At 48.0% G+C, this 25,482-nt stretch overlaps 1 protein-coding gene across 1 annotated transcript; it reads right to left on the bottom strand.

Annotated features, from left to right (window-relative positions):
- Positions 1-264: 264 nt before the first annotated feature.
- Positions 265-24,257, bottom strand: fam169b (family with sequence similarity 169 member B; the record flags this gene model as incomplete). The annotated part of the gene is given in 9 exon segments (XM_067973233.1): positions 265-323; positions 1,817-1,945; positions 3,727-3,909; positions 5,338-5,459; positions 5,461-5,492; positions 6,020-6,099; positions 13,047-13,146; positions 23,123-23,217; positions 24,218-24,257. Coding segments are annotated over 9 exon segments (840 nt in total), but the record flags the coding sequence as incomplete, so codon positions are not given.
- Positions 24,258-25,482: the final 1,225 nt, after the last annotated feature.

Here is a 25,482-nt window from a genome sequence, read left to right as displayed (position 1 = left end):
GGCCGATATATGTCCAAGTCGGGATGGCGCGTGACTTGGAGGGGAACTTGGAGGCGATGGGGTTCCCATGCACCTGCTGCCCTTGTCCTACTAGGTGGTGGAGGTCGCGGGTTTGGGAGGTGCTGCCGAAGAAGCCTTGGTGAGCACGGATGACAGGCCAGTTTGCACTGTGGGTAATGAAGGATTCATGTCGTGCTCTACCTCACTTTGAGGACTGTGGACTTTGGTCCAAGGTGACTCTCTGTTGGTGTCCTTACCTCCTGATCGCCTGCTGTCCTCTTCATCACCGCTGTGAATCGAGCTGTTCCCGCCTCCGGTAGTGTCTGTAACCGAGTTACAACAGCAGCTGCAGAACATGTTCAGGCCCCGTCATCCATCACAACATTAACAATGCGCCTTCCCCGCACAGAGAGGGACCAACCTCAGCCGACCCATCCCGAGGAGGCAAGAGACGGAGACTAGGGACTTCCCCACACAGACAGAGCTTTCGTCTGGAGCCTTGCCTTGTGCACCTCTTAGTGGCTGGGCCTGGAATATGAGCAGAGGCCTGGTAGTAGGCCGCCGGCCTACCCTTTCAGCTGGGAAGGTGCTCTGAGTGATTTAAGGGAAGAAATTAAGGCTCCTGAATGGCTCAGTAAGTTTATCCAGTCAGTCTGACCAGGATCTAGGCTGAAATCCAGGCCTGTGTGCTCAGTTGGTTGATCTCGGTTGGGGGAGCAGTGCGGATTCTCGAATTGTCCTCCAAGAGGGGGAAACTCAGCCATGGTTCTCGCTCCTGATCGCTACCCAGTGTGGCGGGATGCAAAGTGCATCAGGTGGAGGCGGGAACGGGCTCACCTGTGATTCCCCCCATAGCTGAAGAGCTTATGGTCGTCTGGGTTCACACACGATGAATGGGGTCTGCCGGCCCCCATGGGACCCGTACCCCAGTTAAGGGGGGGAGGGGGTTTCAGCACACATGTGGAAAGAAAATCTTTCAAAGTGGGACATTTGCCCAAACAGAGGAAGGCTGCAGCTGGAGTTGGGAAAACACCAGGATATGTGGGGGCCCCGCCCTAGGGGCACACTCCTCCTCCCCTCACAAACTCACCCAACCCCCCCCCCACCTCCCCCACAGCTGAAGGAAGAGATGAGGGACTTCACTTATGCGGAGAGACTGGAGAAGCTGGGATTGTTCTCCTTAGAGCAGAGAAGGTTAAGGGGAGATTTAATAGAGGTGGTCAAAACTATGATGGGTTTTGATAGAGTGAATAGGGAGAAACTGTTTCCAGTGGAGGGAAGTGTAGTCACTGTTGTAATGTAGGGAAACGCAGCAGCCAATTTGCGCGCAGCAAGATCCCACAAACAGCCAAGTGATAATGACCAGATAATCTGTTTATGGTGATGTTGGTTGAGGGATAAATATTGGCCAGGACACCGGGGAGAACTCTGCTTCAAATAATGCCATGGGATCAATTTTGTCCACCTGAGAGGGCAGACGAGGCCTTGGTTTAACATCTCATCCAAAAGACAGCCCCTCTGGCAATGCAGCACTCCCTCAGTACTGCACTGGGAGTGTCAGCCTGGATTATGTGCTCAAGTCTCTGGAGTGGGACTTGAACTCACAACCTTCGTGACTCAGAGATGCGAGTGCTACCCGCTGAGCCACAGCTAAGAACAACGTAGCCGCCCGAACAGTGTAACCTGTATTGTAACGTGACCTAACGGCACATATTGTACAAGTTAAAGCACAGACTGTCCCGTTCCTCGGTGCTGTCATACTTTCCCGGGGTGGGGGGAACACATGAAGGGGGTAACAAGATAAATAAGAACTCACTGACTGAGGGTATCTCTCCCATCTGGATCAGTAACCACATGTTGACTCGTTGGCTCCAATGCCCTGGGGCCTCCACTTCCCACACACGCTCCTGCTCACTGGGGTGTGACTGCAAATACTTGCAGCAAACTGAAAGAGAACATGTTAGGGTCCGACATCAGTTAACAGCTCATTCTCCCTGCCCTACCCCCCTCACGCCCTCCCCCACACCCACTAACCTCACAGATCCAGGCCCTCACTGGGGTCCAGTATCACAGCCACCCACCCCTGGGTATCTTACTCCTGGGACCGTTCTCCGTGTGAGAGTCCAGGCAATTTGACCACGTGGCCTCACCCAAGGGTTTACTGCTCCCAGGCCCGGGTTAATTAGAGCACACAGGCCGAGGTCGGATAGCTCAGTGCCAACCAAGGTCATTGGGCACCAAACCTTCCTGGTCTCTATGACACCAGGTAGTCCATATACTCACTGAGCCATTTGGGCGCTTTATTCACAGGTTATCGTCAAAGAGCGTTCAATCTGGTCAAAGTTCAGCTGCAAACAAGTCTTTTCCCTCGAGTATAGAAGATTAAGGGGTGATCTAATTGAGGTGTTTAAGATGATTAAAAGACTTGATAGGGTAGATAGAGAGAAACTATTTCCTCTGGTGGGGGGAGTCTAGAACAAAGGGACATTACCTTAAAATTAGAGCTAGGCCGTTCAGGGGTGATGTCAGGAAGCACTTCCTCACACAAAGGGGAGTGGAAATCTGGAACTCTCTCCCCCCAAGAAGCTGTTGAGGCTGGGGGTCAATTGAAAATTTCAGAACAGAGATTGATAGATTTTTGTTAGGCAAAAATATTAAAGGATACGGAACCAAGGCAGGTAAATGGAGTTAAGATATAGATCAGCCATGACCTAATTGAACGGTGGAACAGGCTCGAGGGGCTGAATGGCCTCCTCCTGTTCCTAAGCTCCTAATTTTATTCTTCCTTTCCCTTTGATTTTATCCTCGTCCCGGCTCTTCTGAATGCACTGGCTGTGGGCACTGGTTGTGGGCACTGGCTGTGGGCTCTGGTTGTGGGCACTGGCTGTGGGCTCTGGCTGTGGGCTCTGGCTGTGGGCACTGGTTGTGGGCTCTGGCTGTGGGCACTGGTTGTGGGCACTGGCTGTGGGCACTGGCTGTGGGCACTGGCCATCCTCCAGTTCTTTGCCCAGCTGACAACTCTTGAGCCTAGAGAGTGGCAAGATAGTCAACCATGAATGCCATCCCAATCCTGACACCATCAGGTATCCAAAAGCCCAACAGGGGTCACTGATCAGCGATCAGGAATCAGGCTGATCTTTCTCCCTTTCCCTAACAACAGCAACTTGCATTTATATAGCGCCTTTAACGTAGTAAAACGTCCCAAGGCGTTTCACAGGAGCGTTATCAGACAAAATTTGACACCGAACCACATAAGGAGATATTAGGACAGGTGACCAAAAGCTTGGTCAAAGAAGTAGGTTTTAAGGAGTGTCTCAAAGGAGGAGAGAGAGGTTGAGAGGTTTAGGGAGGGAATTCCAGAGCTTAGGGGCTAGGCAGCTGAAGACATGGCCGCCAATGGCTGGGCGATGAAAATCGGGGATGTACAAGAGGCCAGAATTGGAGCATCACTGAGATCTTGGAGGGTTGTAGGGCTAGAGGAGGTTACAGAGATAGGGAGGTGGGGGGCGAGGCCATGGAGGGATTTGAAAACGAGGATGAGAATTTTAAAATCAAGGTATGGTCGGACTGGGAGCCAATGACACTTCAGTCAGTTGTAGGTCCCCCACTGACTAAAATCGAACCTGATCCTTCCTGCTCTGTACATCTCTGTGTCAAACCATGCAGTGCATTTGCCCACTGAACGAGGACGGGTGGCTGAGGCCAATGCCTCTTACTGTCCTGCACCTTTATACATGGCTGCGGAGATCGGCCTGCTGATCCCCAGGGCTTCGTCGTCAGGGAACGTACTGCAGAAGTCATGCAGGATCTTCAGCCCAATGCCCAGGCGTTGGTAGATCTGTCTGACAAACACGGTATCCAATACAGGAAGTTGGTAACACTGGCTGGTGCAGGCAACACACAGGCTACCTAGACCAAAGCAGAGATAGTCAACCCGTCACAAAAGACTTCAACAACTCTCAGGCCACTTCACAAGGTCCAACTAAATCCCCGTGATGTAGTGATGGGGCATGTTGGGAGAGTAACATAGTGCTGGGGATCCATGGGCTCGTGCCCACAATCCAAAGGGGCCCCGTTATATTGGGTTTGAACTCAACTTTCCACCTTTTGAAGGAGTTCTCCAGAAACGTTTAAGTTGTAAACAGACACCGAGTCTGGTTATTGAAACACAAGCCCAATTACGCCTGCATCTCGTGATATAGAGGTGTTAGTTATTGGGTTATCTCATGGTGTAGCGGTGTTAGTTATTGGGTTATCTCATGGTGTAGCGGTGTTAGTTATTGGGTTATGTCATGGTGTAGCGGTGTTAGTTATTGGGTTATCTCATGGTGTAGCGATGTTAGTTATTGGGTTACCTCATGGTGTAGCGATGTTAGTTATTGGGTTATCTCATGGTTTGGCGGTGTTAGTTATTGGGTTATCTCATGGTGTAGAGATGTTAGTTATTGGGTTATCTCATGGTGTGGCGGTGTTAGTTATTGGGTTATCTCATGGTGTAGCGGTGTTAGTTATTGGGTTATCTCATGGTGTAGAGGTGTTAGTTATTGGGTTATCTCATGGTGTGGTGGTGTTAGTTATTGGGTTATCTCATTGTGTAGCGGCGTTAGTTATTGGGTTATCTCTTGGTGTAGATGTGTTAGTTATTGGGTTATCTCATGGTGTAGCGGTGTTAGTTATTGGGTTATCTCATGGTGTGGCGGTGTTAGTTATTGGGTTATCTCGTGGTCTAGCGGTGTTAGTTATTGGGTTATCTCATGGTGTAGAGGTGTTAGTTATTGGGGATTATCTCATGGTGCAGCGATGTTAGTTATTGGGTTATCTCATGGTGTAGAGGTGTTAGTTATTGGGGATTATCGCATGGTGTAGCGATGTTAGTTATTGGGTTATCTCATGGTGTAGAGGTGTTAGTTATTGGGTTATCTCATGGTGTGGCGGTGTTAGTTATTGGGTTATCTCGTGGTCTAGCGGTGTTAGTTATTGGGTTATCTCATGGTGTAGAGGTGTTAGTTATTGGGGATTATCTCATGGTGCAGCGATGTTAGTTATTGGGTTATCTCATGGTGTAGAGGTGTTAGTTATTGGGGATTATCGCATGGTGTAGCGATGTTAGTTATTGGGTTATCTCATGGTGTAGAGGTGTTAGTTATTGAGTTATCTGATAGTGTAGAGGTGTAGCGATGTTAGTTATTGGATTATCTCACGGTGTAGCAGGATGGACTGATTCTCTTGCTGGGATAGGGAGATGAGTCTAGCAGGGTAAACAATATAAAAACAGTTTTAACCCGATCGCACCTGACGGTGAGCAGCAACCCGGGGATGAGAGAGCTCCCCATTTACCTTTCTGCTTCACGGTATAAAACCCAGCTGCCTCTCTGTTCTTCCAGAAGATTTTAGCGTACTCGTTTGCAGGATGATGAAGGAAAGGAATGTTGTCAGGCAACCACTCCCTGACCCCGTAGATAAAGCACGATCTCCTCACCAACTGACTGCACCTGAAACCCATCCACAGAGAAACCGTCAACACAAATGCTGGTGGCAGTGACTGTCCGTTCACACTGTACAAACAGGACCCCATTAATCAGCTCCCCACCCCCCGCCTCGCTGAACGTGCATTTGTTTGGGATGTTGGGCGAGGACACGGACTGTCTGAGACCTCCTGGGCTATGATTCCATGGGCAGCGAGCATTCTTCACATGTTAGGCTAGCTACTGAGTCTTGGCAGGCTATTTGACCATGGTGGGCATCATCCTGTCCACACCCAACATCCAATTACCAGAAGGAATCACGATATAGAAGGGGAAGACTGGTTGTCACTCCAGCCCAGGGGTCCTGAGGCCAATGGTATTATCCCTGGCTGACATGAAGTAACTCATCACAGACCAGGGATTGAACCTAAGACCTTTTGGTCTAAACTCAGCCACTGACATGGATTAACTCAATGAGCCATCAGGGGCGTCTCACAAAGTCTCACTGTTGTCGATAATAAATGATATCTCCCCAGGGTGAGGTTCACCTGTACCAGCCCCTCTCTTGCAGCGTTGGATGTTCTCAGAGCATCGTCCACAGACCACCAGATTCCACCCAGGTACAGGGATATCACTGAAAGAGGAGAACGAGAAATGAGGAATAAATACAGAGTACAGACTGAGAGAGAGAGGGAATGTGGAATAGATACAGAGTACAGACTGAGAGAGAGAGGGAATGTGGAATAGATACAGAGTACAGACTGAGAGAGAGAGGGAATGTGGAATAGATACAGAGTAAAGAAACAATCAGCCAGGCCCTGGGAACAGTGCGGACGGAGCAAGGACTTTGGTTCCGGTGTTTGAGGGAAAGCCACGAGGAGCGACTGGAGCTCTTCTGTCTCAGAGGGGGCCCTTAGTGGGGGATACCTGATATTTAATGGAGACCCCAGGGCCACATACAATTCGGCTCTCAAACTCTCGGCAACTTGGTCCTGTTTCCTGTTTGCTTTTTTATTTCTTTCTCGCTGGTCCGTCCTGTTTGAATTTCATTGGCCTAGAGGTTTGGAAAGGGCTGTTCTTAGTGCTGGTGCCTCACTGGTGGATAAATCATAAACCAGAACACTGAGATTTAATAGAAGCAGCAACTTGAGGAATGAGATTTAATGGGGACAGGGATTGAGATGTTTCCTGAGGTTTCAGGGGATGCACCTTTACGGCCCAAAGGATAATAAGCTTACACCCTCCTGACTGAACAGGACAGAGAAAATAAACCCAGAACAATACTTCATAATACCCCAGAGCAGCAAGGCAGGGTCAGGGTGTGAAGGGCACAGGGTCAGGGTGTGATGGGCACAGGGTCAGGGTGTGATGGGCACAGGGTCAGGGTGTGAAGGGCACAGGGTCAGGGTGTGAAGGGCACAGGGTCAGGGTGTGAAGGGCACAGGGTCAGGGTGTGAAGGGCACAGGGTCAGGGTGTGAAGGGCACAGGGTCAGGGTGTGATGGGCACAGGGTCAGGGTGTGAAGGGCACAGGGTCAGGGTTTGAAGGGTACAGGGTCAGGGTGTGAAGGGCACAGGGTCAGGGTGTGATGGGCACAGGGTCAGGGTGTGAAGGGCACAGGGTCAGGGTGTGATGGGCACAGGGTCAGGGTGTGATGGGCACAGGGTCAGGGTTTGAAGGGCACAGGGTCAGGGTGTGAAGGGCACAGGGACAGGGTGTGATGGGCACAGGGTCAGGGTGTGATGGGCACAGGGTCAGGGTGTGAAGGGCACAGGGTCAGGGTTTGAAGGGCACAGGGTCAGGGTGTGATGGGCAAAAGGTCAGGGTGTGAAGAACATAAGAAATAGGAGCAGGAGTAGGCCATCCGACTCCTCGAGGCTGCTCCGCCATTCAACAAGATCATGGCTGATCTTCTACCTTAACGCCATTTTCCTGCACCATCCCCATATCCCTTGATGTCTTTAATATCTAGAAATCTATCGATCTCTGTTTTGAATGTACTCAATGACTGAGCCTCCACAGCCCTCTGTGGTAGAGAATTCCAAAGATTCACCACCCTCTGAGTGAAGAAATTTCTCCTCATCTCAGTCCTAAATGGCCGACCCTTTATTCTGAGACTGTGACGCCCTGGTTCTAGACTCTCCAGCCAGGGGAAACGTTCTCCCCGCATCTACCCTGTCGAGCCCTGTAAGAATTTTGTCTGTTTCAATGCGATCACCTCTCATTCTTCTAAACTCGAGTGAATACAGGCCGCGTTTACTCAATCTCTCCTCATACGACAATCCCACCATCCCAGGAATCAGTCTGGTGAACCTTCGCTGCACTCCCTCTATGGCAAGTATATCCTTTCTTAGGTAAGGAGACCAAAATTGTACACAATAATCCAGGTGCGGTCTCACCAAGGCCCTGTATAACTGCAGTAAGACATCCTTGCTCCTGTACTCAAATCCTCTTGAAATAAAGGTCAACACACCATTTGCCTTTCTAATTGCTTGCTGCACTTACATGTCAGCTTTCAGTGACTCGTGTACAAGGACACCCAGGTCCCTTTGAACATCAACATTTCCCAATCTCTCACCATTTAAAAAATACTCTGCATTTCTGTTTTTCCTACCAAAGTGGATAACTTCACATTTTTCCACATTATATTCCATCTGCCATGTTCTTGCCCACTCACTGAGCCCGTCTCTATCCCCTCGAAGCCTCTTTGCATCCTCCTCACAGCTCACGTTTTGTGTCATCAGCAAACTTGGAAATATTACATTTGGTCCCCGCGTCCAAATCATTGATATAGATTGTGAATAGCTGGGGCCCGAGCACCGATCCCTGCGGTACCCCACTAGTCACAGTCTGCCAACCTGAAAAAGACCCGTTTATTCCTACTTTCTGTTTCCTGTCTGTTAACCAATTCTCAATCCATGCCAGTATATTACCCCCAATCCCATGTGCTCTAACTTTGTTCACCAACCTCCTGTGTGGGACCTTATCGAAAGCCTTCTGAAAATCCAAATACACCACATCACTGGTTCCCCCTTATCTATTCTACTGGTTACATCCTCAAAGAACTCCAATAGGTTTGTCAAACATGATTTCCCTTTCATAAATCCATGTTGACTCTGCCAAATCCTATTATTATTTTCTAAGTGTCCTGTTATCACATCCTTTCTAATAGATTCTAGCATTTTCCGTACTATTGATGTCAGGCTAACAGGTCTGTAGTTCCCTGTTTTCTCTCTCCGTCCTTTCTTAAATAGTGGGGTTACATTTGCCACCCTCCAATCTGCAGGAACCGTTCCAGAATCTATAGAATTCTGGAACGGTAAAGGGCATAGGGTCAGGGTGTGAAGGGCAAAAGGTCAGGGTATGAAGGGCATAGGGTCAAGATGTGAAGGGCACGGGGTCAGGGTGTGCAGGGCACGGGGTCAGGGTGTGCAGGGCACAGGGTCAGGGTGTGAAGGGCACAGGGTCAGGGTGTGAAGGGCACAGGGTCAGGGTGTGAAGGGCACAGGGTCAGGGTGTGAAGGGCACAGGGTCAGGGTGTGAAGGGCACAGGGTCAGGGTGTGATGGGCACAGGGTCAGGGTGTGAAGGGCACAGGGTCAGGGTTTGAAGGGTACAGGGTCAGGGTGTGAAGGGCACAGGGTCAGGGTGTGATGGGCACAGGGTCAGGGTGTGAAGGGCACAGGGTCAGGGTGTGATGGGCACAGGGTCAGGGTGTGATGGGCACAGGGTCAGGGTTTGAAGGGCACAGGGTCAGGGTGTGAAGGGCACAGGGACAGGGTGTGATGGGCACAGGGTCAGGGTGTGATGGGCACAGGGTCAGGGTGTGAAGGGCACAGGGTCAGGGTTTGAAGGGCACAGGGTCAGGGTGTGATGGGCAAAAGGTCAGGGTGTGAAGAACATAAGAAATAGGAGCAGGAGTAGGCCATCCGACTCCTCGAGGCTGCTCCGCCATTCAACAAGATCATGGCTGATCTTCTACCTTAACGCCATTTTCCTGCACCATCCCCATATCCCTTGATGTCTTTAATATCTAGAAATCTATCGATCTCTGTTTTGAATGTACTCAATGACTGAGCCTCCACAGCCCTCTGTGGTAGAGAATTCCAAAGATTCACCACCCTCTGAGTGAAGAAATTTCTCCTCATCTCAGTCCTAAATGGCCGACCCTTTATTCTGAGACTGTGACGCCCTGGTTCTAGACTCTCCAGCCAGGGGAAACGTTCTCCCCGCATCTACCCTGTCGAGCCCTGTAAGAATTTTGTCTGTTTCAATGCGATCACCTCTCATTCTTCTAAACTCGAGTGAATACAGGCCGCGTTTACTCAATCTCTCCTCATACGACAATCCCACCATCCCAGGAATCAGTCTGGTGAACCTTCGCTGCACTCCCTCTATGGCAAGTATATCCTTTCTTAGGTAAGGAGACCAAAATTGTACACAATAATCCAGGTGCGGTCTCACCAAGGCCCTGTATAACTGCAGTAAGACATCCTTGCTCCTGTACTCAAATCCTCTTGAAATAAAGGTCAACACACCATTTGCCTTTCTAATTGCTTGCTGCACTTACATGTCAGCTTTCAGTGACTCGTGTACAAGGACACCCAGGTCCCTTTGAACATCAACATTTCCCAATCTCTCACCATTTAAAAAATACTCTGCATTTCTGTTTTTCCTACCAAAGTGGATAACTTCACATTTTTCCACATTATATTCCATCTGCCATGTTCTTGCCCACTCACTGAGCCCGTCTCTATCCCCTCGAAGCCTCTTTGCATCCTCCTCACAGCTCACGTTTTGTGTCATCAGCAAACTTGGAAATATTACATTTGGTCCCCGCGTCCAAATCATTGATATAGATTGTGAATAGCTGGGGCCCAAGCACCGATCCCTGCGGTACCCCACTAGTCACAGTCTGCCAACCTGAAAAAGACCCGTTTATTCCTACTTTCTGTTTCCTGTCTGTTAACCAATTCTCAATCTATGCCAGTATATTATCCCCAATTCCACGTGCTGTAACTTTGTTCACCAACCTCCTGTGTGGGACCTTATCGAAAGCCTTCTGAAAATCCAAATACACCACATCCACTGGTTCCCCCTTATCTATTCTACTAGTTACATCCTCAAAAAACTCCAGTAGGTTTGTCAAACATGATTTCCCTTTCATAAATCCATGTTGACTCTGCCAAATCCTATTATTATTTTCTAAGTGTCCTGTTATCACATCCTTCATAATAGATTCTAGCATTTTCCGTACTATTGATGTCAGGCTAACCAGTCTGTAGTTCCCTGTTTTCTCTCTCCGTCCTTTCTTAAATAGTGGGGTCACATTTGCCACCCTCCAATCTGCAGGAACCGTTCCAGAATCTATAGAATTCTGGAACGGTAAAGGGCATAGGGTCAGGGTGTGAAGGGCAAAAGGTCAGGGTATGAAGGGCATAGGGTCAAGATGTGAAGGGCACGGGGTCAGGGTGTGCAGGGCACGGGGTCAGGGCGTGCAGGGCACGGGGTCAGGGCGTGCAGGGCACGGGGTCAGGGCGTGCAGGACACGGGGTCAGGGCGTGCAGGGCACGGGGTCAGGATGTGAAGGACAAAAGGTCAGGGTGTGCAGGGCACGGGGTCAGGGCATGCAGGGCACGGGGTCAGGGCGTGCAGGGCACAGGGTCAGGGCGTGCAGGGCACGGGGTCAGGGTGTGAAGTGCACAAGGTCAAGGTGTGAAGTGCACACGGTCAAGGTGTGAAGGGCAAGTTTAGGACAGACCCCGAGTGAGCATTTATTTGCACAACAACATCTGGAACGGGGTTGGCAGCGAGGGTGGGTGAGGCCGTGTAAAAAAACAGCTGGACGGGAATACGGTAGAGATGGTGTTATGGAAGGATGGGCCTTCTTCATCCGAATGTAACCTTGTGACCCACCAGCTCAGGGCGCCGGTGATCTGTTTACTTCGGACGGGGAGATGCTGGAACCAGCAAAGTTTGAGCAACAACATTGTGCTGTTGCAGTGCCCAGTGTTTGCCTCGAGTGCCTGCCTCTCCTTACACAGCTCGCTTGCACCATCTGCTGGACACAGCTGCGTGTTACCTGCATTGTCCTTGGGACTCTTCATATTGCAGGACAACGCCAAGGAAAACAGTGGGGGAGAAGGTGAGTCAGGCCAGGATCTGGTGGTAGGTAACACCAAGCATGGGTATTAAACACCTGTAGATTGTAGGAGGGAGGAAAAACTGAGGGAGGCGAGGAGTTCCATAGTTTTGATGTCCTGGGAAAGAATGATTCAGTGTGATGGGTCTTCATTTCAACACAGTGAGGATGGAGGGAATTTAAAGGGTATTTGGGACGTCAGAGTTCAGGAAGGACGAGAGAGGAAAGTTCAGAACAGCAATGACCGTAATATATTGATTAAACAGAGACAGGACAGGTTGTGATAGAGACGGAGGGAGAAGGAGGGACAGAAGCAGAGAGAGGAAGAAAGGGAGGGAGAGAAGTAGAGAGAGAGAAATTACCAGAGTTTGGAGGCGATAGGCAGTAGAAGGATTAGTTATTAGACAATAAACTTTTTCTTGTACCTTGCCCAGGAGAAATGTTAAAAAAAAGGCCTCGCGACAGGAGCAGGGTTAGAGGGTTAAGATATATGCAGCTCTCTTGTAGCATCTAGTGGTCGATACCAGGTATTACTTGCAAAAATTACTGATCAAAATCTCAATACTCTTCTGTGGGTCTGAGAAATTTCACGCCCTCCGAGGTCAAAATACCTTTCCTGAGGTGCGGTGCCCAAAACTGAACACGGTATCTCCAGATGGGATCTGACCAAGGCTCTGTACAACTGAAGCATCACTTCCTCCCCCTTTGAATTCCAATCCCCTTGAGATAAAGGCCAACATTCCATTAGCCTTTTCATTACTTTTTGTACCTGTGCATTAGTTTTTAACGATGTGATGTACCTGGACTCCCAAATCCCCTTTGCTCCTCCACAGTTCCTAGTCTCTCACCATTGAGAAATTATTTCGATTTGTCTTTCTTGAATCCAAGGCTGGCCTTTCTTATGGTTTTATCCACCTTCCCTCGGACTTTCAGGGAACCCCTGGGTCTCTCTGTCCATCCACACCCTTCAGTGTCTGCCCATCGAATGTACATCCCCATTCCTTGTCTATCCTCCCAGAATAAGTTACCTCAGAGTTACATCAGTGTAAATAAGGAGAAGCTGTTCCCACTGGCAGGAGGGTCAGTAACCAGAGGACACGGATTTAAGATAATTGGCAAAAGAACCAGAGTGGGAAGATGGGGAGAGTTCTTTTTAACGCAGCGAGTTGTTCTGATCTGGAATGCACTGCCTGAAAGGGCGGTGGAAGCAGATTCAGTAGTAACTTTCAAAGGGGAATTGGATAAAGGGGAAAAAGTTTGCAGGGTTATTGGGAAAGAGCAGGGGAGTGGGTCTAATTGGATAGCTCTTTCAAAGAGCCGGCATAGGCACGATGGGCCAAATGGCCTCCTTCTGTGCTGTATCATTCTATGATTCTAGAATGGAGTTGACTAAGACCCAGGGTGACTGTAGAACGAGACCAGTATTCTGCCATTACTGACCTGCCTGGTTATCCCGTGGGTTGAACAGACCCAAGATCCTGTGCTCACTGTCCTCCCCGTGCACTTGTAGAAAGACCACAGAAGATGCTGTGACAGCCACCTGAAATGATAGAAAAGGTGTTACATAGTGTGAAATAGTGTGTCCGCACTGGTGTACACATAGGGCAATGTACACTTAGAATCATGGAACGGTTACAGCACGGAAGGAGGCCATTTGGCCCATTCAGTCTCTACTGGCTCTCTGCAAGAGCAATCCAGCTAGTCCCGCTCCCCTACCCTATCCCCGTGGCCCTGCAAATTTTTTCCCTTCAAGTACTTATCCAATTCCCTTTTGAAGGCCATGATTGAATCTGCCTCCACCACCCCCTTGGGCAGTGCATTCCAGATCCTAACCACTCGCTGTGTAAAAAAGTTTTTCCTCATGTCGCCTTTGGTTCTTTTGCCAATCACCTTAAATTTATATCCTCAGGTTCTTGACCCTTCCACCAATGGGAACAGTTTCTCTCTATCTACTCTGTCTGATTTTGAACACCTCGATCAAATCTTCTCTCAACCTTCTCTGTTCGAAGGAGAACAACCCCAGCTTCTCCAGTCTGTCCATGTAACTGAAGTCCCTCATCCCTGGAATCGTTCTAGTAAATCTCTTCTGCACCCTCTCCAAGGCCTTCACATCCTTCCTAAAGTGCGATGCCCAGAACTGGACACAATATTCCAGTTGTGGTCGAACCAGTGTTTTATAAAGGTTCAACATAACTTCCTTGCTTTTGTACTCTACGCCTCTATTTATAAAGCCCAGGATCCCGTATGCTTTTTTAACCGCTTTCTCAACCTGCCCTGCCACCTTCAAAGATTTGTGCACATATACCCCCAGATCTCTCTGTTCCTGCACCCCTTTTAGAATTGTGCCCTCTAGTGTATATTGCCTCTCCTCGTTCTTCCTACTGAAATGTATCACTTCGCACTTCTCTGCGTTAAATTTCATCTGCCACGTGTCCGCCCATTCCACCAGCCTGTCTATATCCTCTTGAAGTCTATCACTATCCTCCTCACTGTTCACTACACTTCCAAGTTTTGTGTCATCTGCAAATTTTGAAATTGTGCGCTGTACACCCAAGTCCAAGTCATTAATCCATATCAAGAAAAGCAGTGGTCCCAGCACCGCCCCCTGGGGAACACCACTGAATACCTTCCTCCAGTCCGAAAAACAACCGTTCACCACTACTCTCTGTTTCCTGTCACTTAGCCAATTTCGTAACAAAAGCTGTCACTGCCCCCTTTTATTCCATGGGCTTCAACTTTGATGAGAAGCCTATTGTGCGGCACTTTATCAAACACTTTTTGGAAGTCCATATACACAACATCAACCATATTGCCCTCATCGACCCGCACTGCTACCTCATCAAAAAACTCAATCAAGTTAGTTAAACACAATTGGCCTTTAACAAATCCATGCTGGCTTTCCTTAATGAATCCACACTTGTCCAAATGACTGTTAATTTTGTCCCGGATTATCATTTCTAAAAGCTTCCCCACTACCGAGGTTAAACTGACTGGCCTGTAGTTGTTGGGTTTATCCTTACACCTTTTTTTGAACAAGGATGTAATATTTGCAATTCTCCAGTGCTCTGGCACCACCCCCGTATCTATGGATGATTGGAAGATTATGGCCAGTACCCCTGCAATTTCCACCCTTACTTCCCTCAGTAACCTAGGATGCATCCCATCCGGACCGGGTGATTTATCTACTTTCAGAATCGGTTTCTTTCTTGGACACACGAATCTCCATCAAAGACGGGCACCTCAGCACCTCACTCTACTGCAAGCCCACGGACAACCTCACGATGCTCCACTTTTCCAGCTTCCACCCTAACCACGTCAAAGAGGCCATCCCCTATGGACAGGCCCTGCGAATACACAGGATCTGCTCAGACGAGGAGGAACGCGATGGACACCTACAGACGCTGAAAGACGCCCTCGTAAGAAAGGGATATGACGCTCGACTCGTCGATCGACAGTTCCGACGGGCCACAGCGAAAAATCGCATAGACCTCCTCAGAAGACTAACACGGGACGCAACCAACAGAGTACCCTTCGTCGTCCAGTACTTCCCCGGAGCGGAGAAACTACGCCATGTTCTCCGCAGCCTTCAACATGTCATCGATGACGATGAACACCTCGCTAAGGCCATCCCCACACCTCCACTACTCGCCTTCAAACAGCCACCCAACCTCAAACAGACCATCGTTCGCAGCAAATTACCCAGCTTTCAGGAGAACAGCGTCCACGACACCACACAACCCTGCCACGGTAACCTCTGCAAGACATGCCAGATCATCGACACGGATACCACCATCACACGAGAGGACACCTCCCACCAGGTACATGGTTCATACTCCTGTGACTCGGCCAACGTTGTTTACCTCATACGTTGCAGGAAAGGATGCCCCGGAGCATGGTACATTGGCGAGACCATGCAGACACTGCGACAACGGATGAACGGACACCGCGCAACGATCGCCAGACAGGAGGGTTCCCTCCCAGTCGGGGAACACTTCAGCAGTCAAGGACATTCAGCCACCGATCTTCGGGTAAGCATTCTCCAAGGCGGCCTTCAAGACACACGACAACGCAAAATCGTCGAGCAGAAATTGATAGCCAAGTTCCGCACCCATGAGGACGGCCTCAACCGGGATCTTGGGTTCATGTCACGCTACACGTAACCCCACCAGCGAATAAAAGTTATCTGTTTTTAATACAACGGGTCATTCTCTGTCTTTCTCTTCCTTTCGGATGTTTCTCCATCTCTCTCTCTGTCTTGTGTTCTGGCCGTTTGTATATTCAGTGGTCCTGTAGGTAACACCTCTCTGTCTGAACACTTTGATTGCCTTGACAACGGGCAGTTGGAAAGATTATCTGTAATCACCAGGTATTGTTCTCTGACTATAAATGCGAAACGTTCAAGGATTCCCACATTCACCTGACGAAGGAGAAAGCCTCTGAAAGCTTGTGATTTTCAAATAAAATTGTTGGACTATAACCTGGTGTTGTAAGATTCTTTACATTTGTCAACCCCAGTCCATCACCGGCATCTCCACATCATACTTTAAGTACAGCTAGCCTTTCTAGCACCTCCTCCTTATCAATTTTAAGCCCATCCAGTATCTTTTACTGTGACTTTGGCAGCATCTTCTTTCTTGGTAAAGACAGATGCAAAGTACTTATTTAGTACCTCAGCCATGCCCTCTGCCTCCAAGCGTAGATCTCCTTTTTGGTCCTTTATCGGTCCCACCCCTCCTCTTACTACCCGTTTACTTTTTATATGCCTATAGAAGACTTTTGGATTCCCTTTTATGTTGGCCGCCAGTCTATTCTCATACTCTCTCTTTGCCCCTCTTATTTCCTTTTTCACTTCCCCTCTGAACTTTCTATATTCAGCCTGGTTCTCACTTGTGTTATCAACCTGACATCTGTCATACGCCCCGTTTTTCTGCTTCATCTTACTCTCTATCTCTTTCGTCATCCAGGGAGCTCTGGCTTTAGTTGCCCTACCTTTCCCCCTCATGGGAACATACATAGACTGTACCCGAACCATCTCCTCTTTAAAGGCCGCTCATTGTTCGATTACAGTTTTGCCTGACAATCTCTGATTCCAATTTACCTGGGCCAGATCCATCCTCAACCCACTGAAATTGGCCCTCCTCCAATTGAGTATTTTTACTCTAGTTGGTCCTCGTCCTTGTCCTTTTCCATAGCTAATGTAAACCTTATGATTCTATGATCGCTGTTCCCTAAATGTTCCCCCACTGACATTTGCTCAACTTGGCCCACTTCATTCCCCAGAACCAGATCCAGCAATGCCCCCTTCCTCGTTGGGCCAGAAATGTACTGATCAAGAAAGTTCTCCTGAACACTCTTCAAAAATTCCTCCCCCCTTTGCCCTTTACACTATTATCCCAGTCTATATTAGGATAGTTGAAGTCCCCCATTATCTATGGCTCTTGCCCCTCTCTATAATTTCCCTGCAAGGGAAGCAACTTTCCATCCTGGATTCACGTTGACAGCGCAGAAACGCCTGTCTGTTCCCCTAACTATTGAATCCCCTACACTTTTGCTCTCCTGACCTTTCTCCTCCACCTCCCCCCTCTCCCCCACCTCACCCCCTCTCCCCTGTACAGCTGAGCCCACCCATGGTGCCATGGACTTGGATTTGGCTGCGGTCCCCAGAGGAATCCTCTCCCTCACTAGTAACACCCCGGTTAGAGAGTGGGATGCACTCAGGGGACTCCTGCACTACCTGCCTGGTCCTCCTTGTCCGTCTGGCGGTCACCCGGTCCCTCTCTGCCTGCACTCTCGGGGTGACCACCTCTTGAAATGTGCTGGCCACGTAGCTCTCAGCCTCGCGGATGCACTGCAGTGACGCCAGCTGTTGCTCGAGGTCTGAAACCTGGAGCTCGAGCTCCTCCAGCTGACGACACTTCCTGTTGTACCTTATCTCTTCACTGCGAGGCACTGTCTATTTACCCTGACCATACCAGTACCCTTCCCTGGGTAACTCATTCCATAGCTCTACCATCTGGGTGAAAAGGTTCCTTCCCAACTTCTCCTGTTGTCAGCTGTGGCTCAGTGGGTAGTACTCTGAGCTAGAAGATCGTGAGTTCAAATCCCACTCTACGCACATAATTTAGGCTGACGCGGGAGTGCTGCACTGTCAGAGGTGCCACCTTTCGGATAAGATGTTAAACCAAGGCCCCGTCTGCCCTCTCAGGTGGATGTAAAAGATCCCAAGGCACTATTTGAAGAAGAGCAGGGGAGTTCTCTCCGGTGTCCTGGCCAATATTTATCTCTCAACCAACATCAATAAAACAGATGATCTGGTCATTATCACATTGCTGTTTGTGGGATCTTGCTGTACACAAATTGGCTGCTACATTAGGGCAGTGACTACATTTCAAAAGTATTTCATTGGCTGTGAAACGCTTTGGGACATCCTGAGGTCATGAAAGGCGCTATAAAAATGCAAGTCTTTCTTTATTAATTTCCTTATTTTTAAACTTATGCCCCCTGGGATTTTAAAGCCATCACCACGAGGAACAATTCACTTTGATCAACTTCATTAAGTCCCTTCATATAATCCGGGAAACTTCAACCAGCTCATCTCAAAGTCTCCTCCTTTCCAAAGAGAATCAGCCGAGCTTCCTTCATTACTTAAATTCCTGGTACCCAGAATCATTGTTGTTTCCCCTTCAGCATCGTCTCACGGTGACACTCATTGTTGAGTGGTTTACTCTTGCAATACCACGTGTGTCCTCCAGAGGGTAATGGAGCACCAGTAACGATCAATCTGGAGTAACTCTCACCCCCAGAGATGGTCTCCAATGCTCCCAACTGTTGAATTGCAGGGGGTTTTTTCACATCTCCTTTTGGAAGAATGTAACTAAATCCCCATTGTCTGTCTTTCCCCAGTGCTCTCCCCTCCTCTCCTGAAGGTGCTGCCTCCTGCTGGGATACACGTACCACAGCTTCCCAATGATTCAGTGCCTCACCCAAGGGCAATTCCTCACGTGTCAGTAATGCTCTGTCCGCTCAAGTAGCACAGCACGGTTAGCAACTGGGGCGACCAGACTCAACAAGAGGCAGTGTCGTCGGGGGGGTTACAGGGAGGAAAATAGAACTTCAAAAGTACTTGATTGGCTGTCAAGCACTCTGGGAAGTCCTGGGAGTGTTTGATGGGACAGTGTAGAGGGAGCTTTACTCTGTATCTAACCCGTGCTGTTTGATGGGACAGTGTAGAGGGAGCTTTACTCTGTATCTAACCCTTGTTTAACCTGCGCTGGGAGTGTTGATGGGACAGTGTAGAGGGAGCTTTACTCTGTATCTAACCCTTGTTTAACCTGCCCTGGGAGTGTTTGATGGGACAGTGTAGAGGGAGCTTTATTCAGTATCTAACCCGTGCTGTACCTGCCCTGGGAGTGTTTGATGGGACAGTGTCGAGGGAGCTTTACTCTGTATCTAACCCGTGCTGTACCTGCCCTGGGAGTCACTGAATTGGAAAGTGATCCATTCCCCTGAACTATCTTAAAGAGAAGAGGTTTGGTTATTAGCCACACGGTTCGGGGTAACTCCATCTCAGTTTTGGAATTACAGGTGGTTCAAAGCCAAGACTGCTAATCAGAAGTAAATTTCTTAAAGCAACAGACCAAGATTTATGTACAATAACGACTCATGTATGATAGAATTTCACATTGAGTTTAAGAGTGACGTACTCAAGTCAGAAACTAGAGTCTTAAACTTAAACAAAGGCAATTACATGGTATGAGGGGCGCGTTGGCTAAGGTAGATTGGGAAATTAGATTAAAGGTGTGACAGTTGATGAGCAATGGTGAATGTTTAAAGGAATATTTCAATATTCTCAACAAATACACTACTCCATGGGAAAAGTGATCCATCCGTGGCTAACTAAAGAAGTTAAGGACGGTGTTAGATTAAAAGAAGAGGCTTATAATATTGCCAAGAAGAGCAGTAAACCTGAGGATTGGGAGAGTTTTAGAAACCTGCAAAGGACGACCAAAAAAATTGATAAAACAGGAGAAAATAGAATATGAGAGTAAACTAGCAAGAAATATAAAAACAGATTGTAAGAGCTTCTACAAGTATGTAAAAAGGAAGGGAGCAGCCAAAGTAAACGTTGGTTCCTTAGAGGCTGAGACAGGAGAAATTATAATGGGGAATCAGGAAATGGCTGATGCATTAAACAAATATTTTGTATCTGTCTCCACAGTAGAAGACACAAAAAACATAACAGAAATAGTGGGGAACCAAGGGTCTAATGAGAGTGAGGAATTTAAAGTAATTAACATCAGTAGAGGAAAAAATACTAGAGAAACTAATGAGACTAAAAGCCGATAAATCCCCTGGATCTGATGGCCTACATCTGAGGGCTCTAAAAGAGGTGGCTGCAGCGGTAGTGGATGCGTTGACTATGATCTACCAAAATTCCCTCGATTCTAGAACGGTCCCAGCGGATTGGAAGGCAGCAAATGTGACCCCGCTATTCAAGAAAGGAGGGAGAGAGAAATCAGGGAACGACAGGCCAGTTAGCCTGACATCAGTCGTCGGGAAAATGCTGGAATCCATTATTAAGGAAGTGGTAACAGAGTACTTAAAAAATCATAATATGATTAGGCAGAGTCAACATGGTTTTATGAAAGAGAAATTGTGTTTGACAAATTTATTAGAGTTTTTTTTGAGGATGTAACTAGCAGTATAGATAAAGGGGAACCAGTGGATGTAGTATATTTGGATTTTCAAAAGACATTCAATAAGGTGCTACATAAAAGGTTGTTACACAAGGTTAGGGCTCTTGGGGTTGAGGGTAATATATTAGCATGGATTCAGGATTGGTTAACGGCCAGAAAACAGAGAGTAGGGATAAACGGTAATTTTTAGGTTGGCAGGCTGTAACTAGTGAGGTGCCTCAAGGATCAGTGCTTGGGCCTCAGCTATTTACAATCTATATTAATGACTTGGATGAAGGGACTGAGTGTAATGTATCCAAGTTTGCTGACGATACAAAGCTAGGTGGAAAAGTAAACTGTGAGGAGGACATAAAGAGTCTGCAAAGGGGTATAGACAGGTTAAGTGAGTGGGCAAGAAGGTGGCAGATGGAGTATAATGTGAGGAAATATAAGGTTATTCACTTTGGTAGGAAGAATAGAAAAACAGAATATTTTTTAAATGGTGAGAAGTTAAATGGTGTTCAGAGAGATTTAGGTGTCCTCGTACAAGAAACACAAAAAGTTAGTATGCAGGAAAGCAAATGGCATGTTAACCTTTAGTGCAAGGGGTTTGGAGTACAAGAGTAAGGAAGTCTTACTACAATTGAACAGGGCTTTAGTGAGACCTCACCTGGAGTACTGTGTACAGTTTTGGTCTCCTTATCTCAGGAAGGATATACTTGCCTGAGAGGCAGGGCAGCGAAGGTTCACTAGATTGATTCCTGGGATGAGAAGGTTGTCCTATGGGGAGAGGTTGAGTAAAATTGGCCCATATTCTCTGGAGATTAGAAGAATGAGAGGTGATCTCATTGAAACATATAAGATTATGAGGGGGCTTGACAGGGTAGATGCTGAGAGATTGTTTCCCATGGCTGGAGAGTCTAGAACTAGAGGACACAGTCGCAGGATAAGGGATCGGCCATTCAAGACTGAGATGAGGAGGAATTTCTTCACTCAGAGGGTTGTGAATCTTTGGAATTCTCTACTCCAGAAGACTGTGGATGCTGGAGTAGAGAATTCCAAAGATTCACAGTCTTCTGGAGTAGAGAATTCCAAAGATTCACAACCCTCTGAGTGAAGAAATTCCTCCTCATCTCAGTCTTGAATGGCCGATCCCTTATCCTGCGACTGTGTCCTCTAGTTCTAGACTCTCCAGCCATGGGAAACAATCTCTCAGCATCTACCCTGTCAAGCCCCCTCATAATCTTATATGTTTCAATGAGATCACCTCTCATTCTTCTAATCTCCAGAGAATATATTTGAATATATTCAAGGCTGAGATGGATAGATTTTTGGACTCTGGGGAATCAAGGGATATGGGGATCAGGCAGGAGCGTGGGGTTGAGGTCGAAGATCAGCCATGATCTGATTGAATGGCGGAGCAGGCTCGAGGGGCCGTATGGCCTACTCCTGCTCCTATTTCTTATGTATTTCCATCTCTAATGAACTCTAGCCTCGGTACAGTCTAGATGCACAGGTTCACTGAAGGGAGGGGGGGATAGGGGATCTCCTTCTTCAATCCCAGTTAACAATCTCGTTCATAGACGTGTTTCTGTGTGTGGACGAGATTCTCCCATTGGGAGGGATTTCTACAGCCCTCTGCTCCATCCCTTATTGCAACACAGGCAGAAACCAGCATATTCCTCCCCCCCCTCCCAGTTTGAGCCAACAGAACGATAACAACTTGCATCTATATAGGGCCTTTAACATCCTAAAACATCCCAAGGTGCTTCACAGGAACATCATCAAATTTGACACTGAGCCATAAAAGGAGATATTAGGACAGGTGACCAAAAGCTTGGTCAAAGAGGTATTTTTAAGGAGCATGTTAAAGGAAGAGAGAGAGTTAGAGAGGCGGAGAGGTTTGGAGAGGGAATTCCAAAACTTAGGGCCCGGGCAGCTGAAGGCACGGCCGCCAATGGCGGAGCGATGGAAATCGGGGATGCGCAAGAGGCCGGAATTGGAGGAGCGCTGAGACCTAGGAGGGTTGTAGGGCTGGAGGAGGTGACAGAGATAGGGAGGGGGGGCGAGGGCCATGGAGGGATTTGCAAACAAAGATGAGAATTTTAAAATCGAGGCGTTCCCGGACCGGGAGCCAATGTTGGCCAGCAACAAATCCGTTGCCCTGAACCCTGGAGTGGGTGCACCTGGGAACTGTTTGTCAGCAACACCCCGTTTCCTGAGGATGGTGGGGGGGGGGGGGGGGTGGGGGGGGGGGGGAGTGGAGGGGGGGTGGGGGTGAGGGGAAGTGTTAATCCGCTGCACAGCGCACAACATCGTTTCAAAGCAACGGAACGGGGAATATACTGTTCCATCCGTAATTAGGGTTGCCAACTCTCTGGGATTGTCCTGGAGTCCTCCAGGAATTAATCTCCTGCTGCGAGCAAAAACCCGGGAGCAAAATCATAGATAGGGGCATTAAAAAAAATTGTGCGTTTTTTTTCTTCATTTTCTTCAAACACTTTTTGTTTATTATAAAAAATGTTGGAGGTGGAAGCCTCCAGGAACATGGCGAACCAGAGTTGGCAACACCTATCCTCAACTGATCTTCAGTTTAACGTTGATACGATGTCTTGATAAAGTGTGTACCAGTACATTCTAAACACAATCAGATAAAGAAAATATACATTCATAAAATAAGGGGATTAACTCTGCCGCGCACAAACATTGTGATGGTCATAAAACTCATTCAAATATTTTGCTGTTTTAAGGAGCAAGTTATTTCTGATTGGTTCCCTGGCCTCTTGAGTAGATCTCTGACTGCAGCCAATCATACTCTGGAATATGGCCATTGTAGATTACCTGTTCTCCATTGGTTAGACTAAAGCACTCGGTGTTTTTCCCGTCTCTGTGGTGAAGCCTCGATCGGTAGGCCTCTGATGACTGTTTTAAAGTATTCGTCGTCCAGTACTTACCTGGAGCGGAGAAACTACACCATGTTCTCCGCAGCCTTCAACATGTCATCGATGACGACGAACACCTCGCTAAGGCCATCCCCATGCCTCCACTACTCGCCTTCAAACAGCCACCCAACCTCAAACAGACCATCGTTCGCAGCAAATTACCCAGCTTTCAGGAGAACAGCGTCCACGACACCACACAACCCTGCCACGGTAACCTCTGCAAGACATGCCAGATCATCGACACGGATACCACCATCACACGAGAGGACACCACCCACCAGGTACATGGTTCATACTCCTGTGACTCGGCCAACGTTGTTTACCTCATACGTTGCAGGAAAGGATGCCCCGGAGCATGGTACATTGGCGAGACCATGCAGACGCTGCGACAACGGATGAACGGACACCGCGCAACAATCGCCAAACAGGAGGGTTCCCTCCCAGTCGGGGAACACTTTAGCAGTCAAGGACATTCAGCCACCGATCTTCGGGTAAGCGTTCTCCAAGGCGGCCTTCGAGACACACGACAACGCAAAATCGTCGAGCAGAAATTGATAGCCAAGTTCCGCACCCACGAGGACGGCCTCAACCGGGATCTTGGGTTCATGTCACGCTACACGTAACCCCACCAGCAAAAAGGGGGAAAAAATTTATATGTTTTTAAAAATTCTCTCTCTCTCTCTCTCTCTGCCATTTTGAGTTTCTTTCTGCCTGCCTGTGTAATTGACACAATGTATATCGAGTGTACTGGGACGTGCTGTTCTCCGTGACTGGCCTGTTTGAATAACAACGACACCTTTTGATTGGTGTGATGCTGTCCCAACATAGTATAAGATATGCGATTTGAGAACCTTTCACTCATTCACCTGACGAAGGAGATAATCTCCGAAAGCTTGTGATTTTAAAATAAAATTGTTGGACTATAACCTGGTGTTGTAAGATTCCTTACATTTGTCCACCCCAGTCCATCACCGGCATCTCCACATTAAAGTATCCCAGTCACCGTTGGTGAAAATATCCACTGGATAATACATCCCTAAAGGGGAACAATGAAAAATCAGGGTGTCTATTTCCCAAATTAGTTTTGTAGAAAATCCATTACAAATCCACAGATGCTTTCTTCCTTAATGGTTTTCAGCGTTTGGGAATCTCAATTTGTCGCTCCTCGCTTCCTGTTACAATCAGTGCAGCCTGTGACGGTCCATCGCCTGCCACCCAGCCACCGTCATCGCTGGAGCGGTCTACAACAGCAACAACTTGCATTTAGATAGCGCCTTTAACATAGTAAAAAGTTCCGAGGTGCTTCACAGGAGCGTTAGCAGACAAAATTTGGCATCAAGCCAAAGAAGGAGACCATTCGGACGGGTGACCAAAAGCTTGGCCAAAGAGGTGGGTTTTAATGAGCGTCTCTAAAGGAGGAGAGAGAGGAAGAGAGGTTTAGGATGGGAATTTCAGAACTTGGGGGCGTAGGCAGCTGAAGGGAGACACCCTGAACCTTTCCTCCTCCTTTAATGCATTACCACGGCCTCTACGGTGTGAGGTGACGTCTAGTTTATTAAAAGAGCCATTAACATTGTGCGTTATAGAAAGACAGACTAACATTTACTTAGCGTTTTGTCAAGTCTCTCAGAAACGTCCCAACATCAATTAATTACATTAAAGTCCAATTACTTCTTTTATGTGGGCAAATGTGGTCATCATTTTGCACACAGCAAGGTCACACAAACTGCAATGAAATGAATGACCAGTCAATCTGTTTTTTAGTGATGTTGGTAGAGGGAGGAATATTGGCCAGGACATCAGGAGAACTCCCCTCCTCTTCTGCTAATAGTGCCATGGGTTCTATTGCACCCAGCTGAACCATCAGAACAGGGTCTATGGTTTAATGTCTCATCCGAAAAACAGCACCTCTGACAGTGCAGCACCCTCTCAGTACTGCACTGGGAGTGTCGGCATGGATTTTGTGCTCAAGTCTCGGGAGTGGGACTTGAACCTACAACCTTCTGACATCAGAGACAAGCGTGCTACCCACTGAGCCAAGCTATACCGAAGTGTGATAGTGAGAGTGCTCTGTGTGATGCCTATTATATAATTCGTTCTTATCTCCATCAGTTGCTGCTATACTAAGCGTTGCTGTACTTAGTAAAAGGGAGAAAAAAAACCTGGACTCCTTTCAAATGTTTTGCTCCACAAATTTCATTCACGACCAGTTTACAATTACAGCCAAGGACGGTCAACAAACATGAATGTTTGGAGGAA

The sequence above is a fragment of the Heptranchias perlo genome, chromosome 38, assembly GCF_035084215.1.
Source record: "Heptranchias perlo isolate sHepPer1 chromosome 38, sHepPer1.hap1, whole genome shotgun sequence".
Taxonomy (NCBI): Eukaryota; Metazoa; Chordata; class Chondrichthyes; order Hexanchiformes; family Hexanchidae; genus Heptranchias; species Heptranchias perlo.
This window is presented reverse-complemented; position numbering and strand designations above follow the sequence as displayed.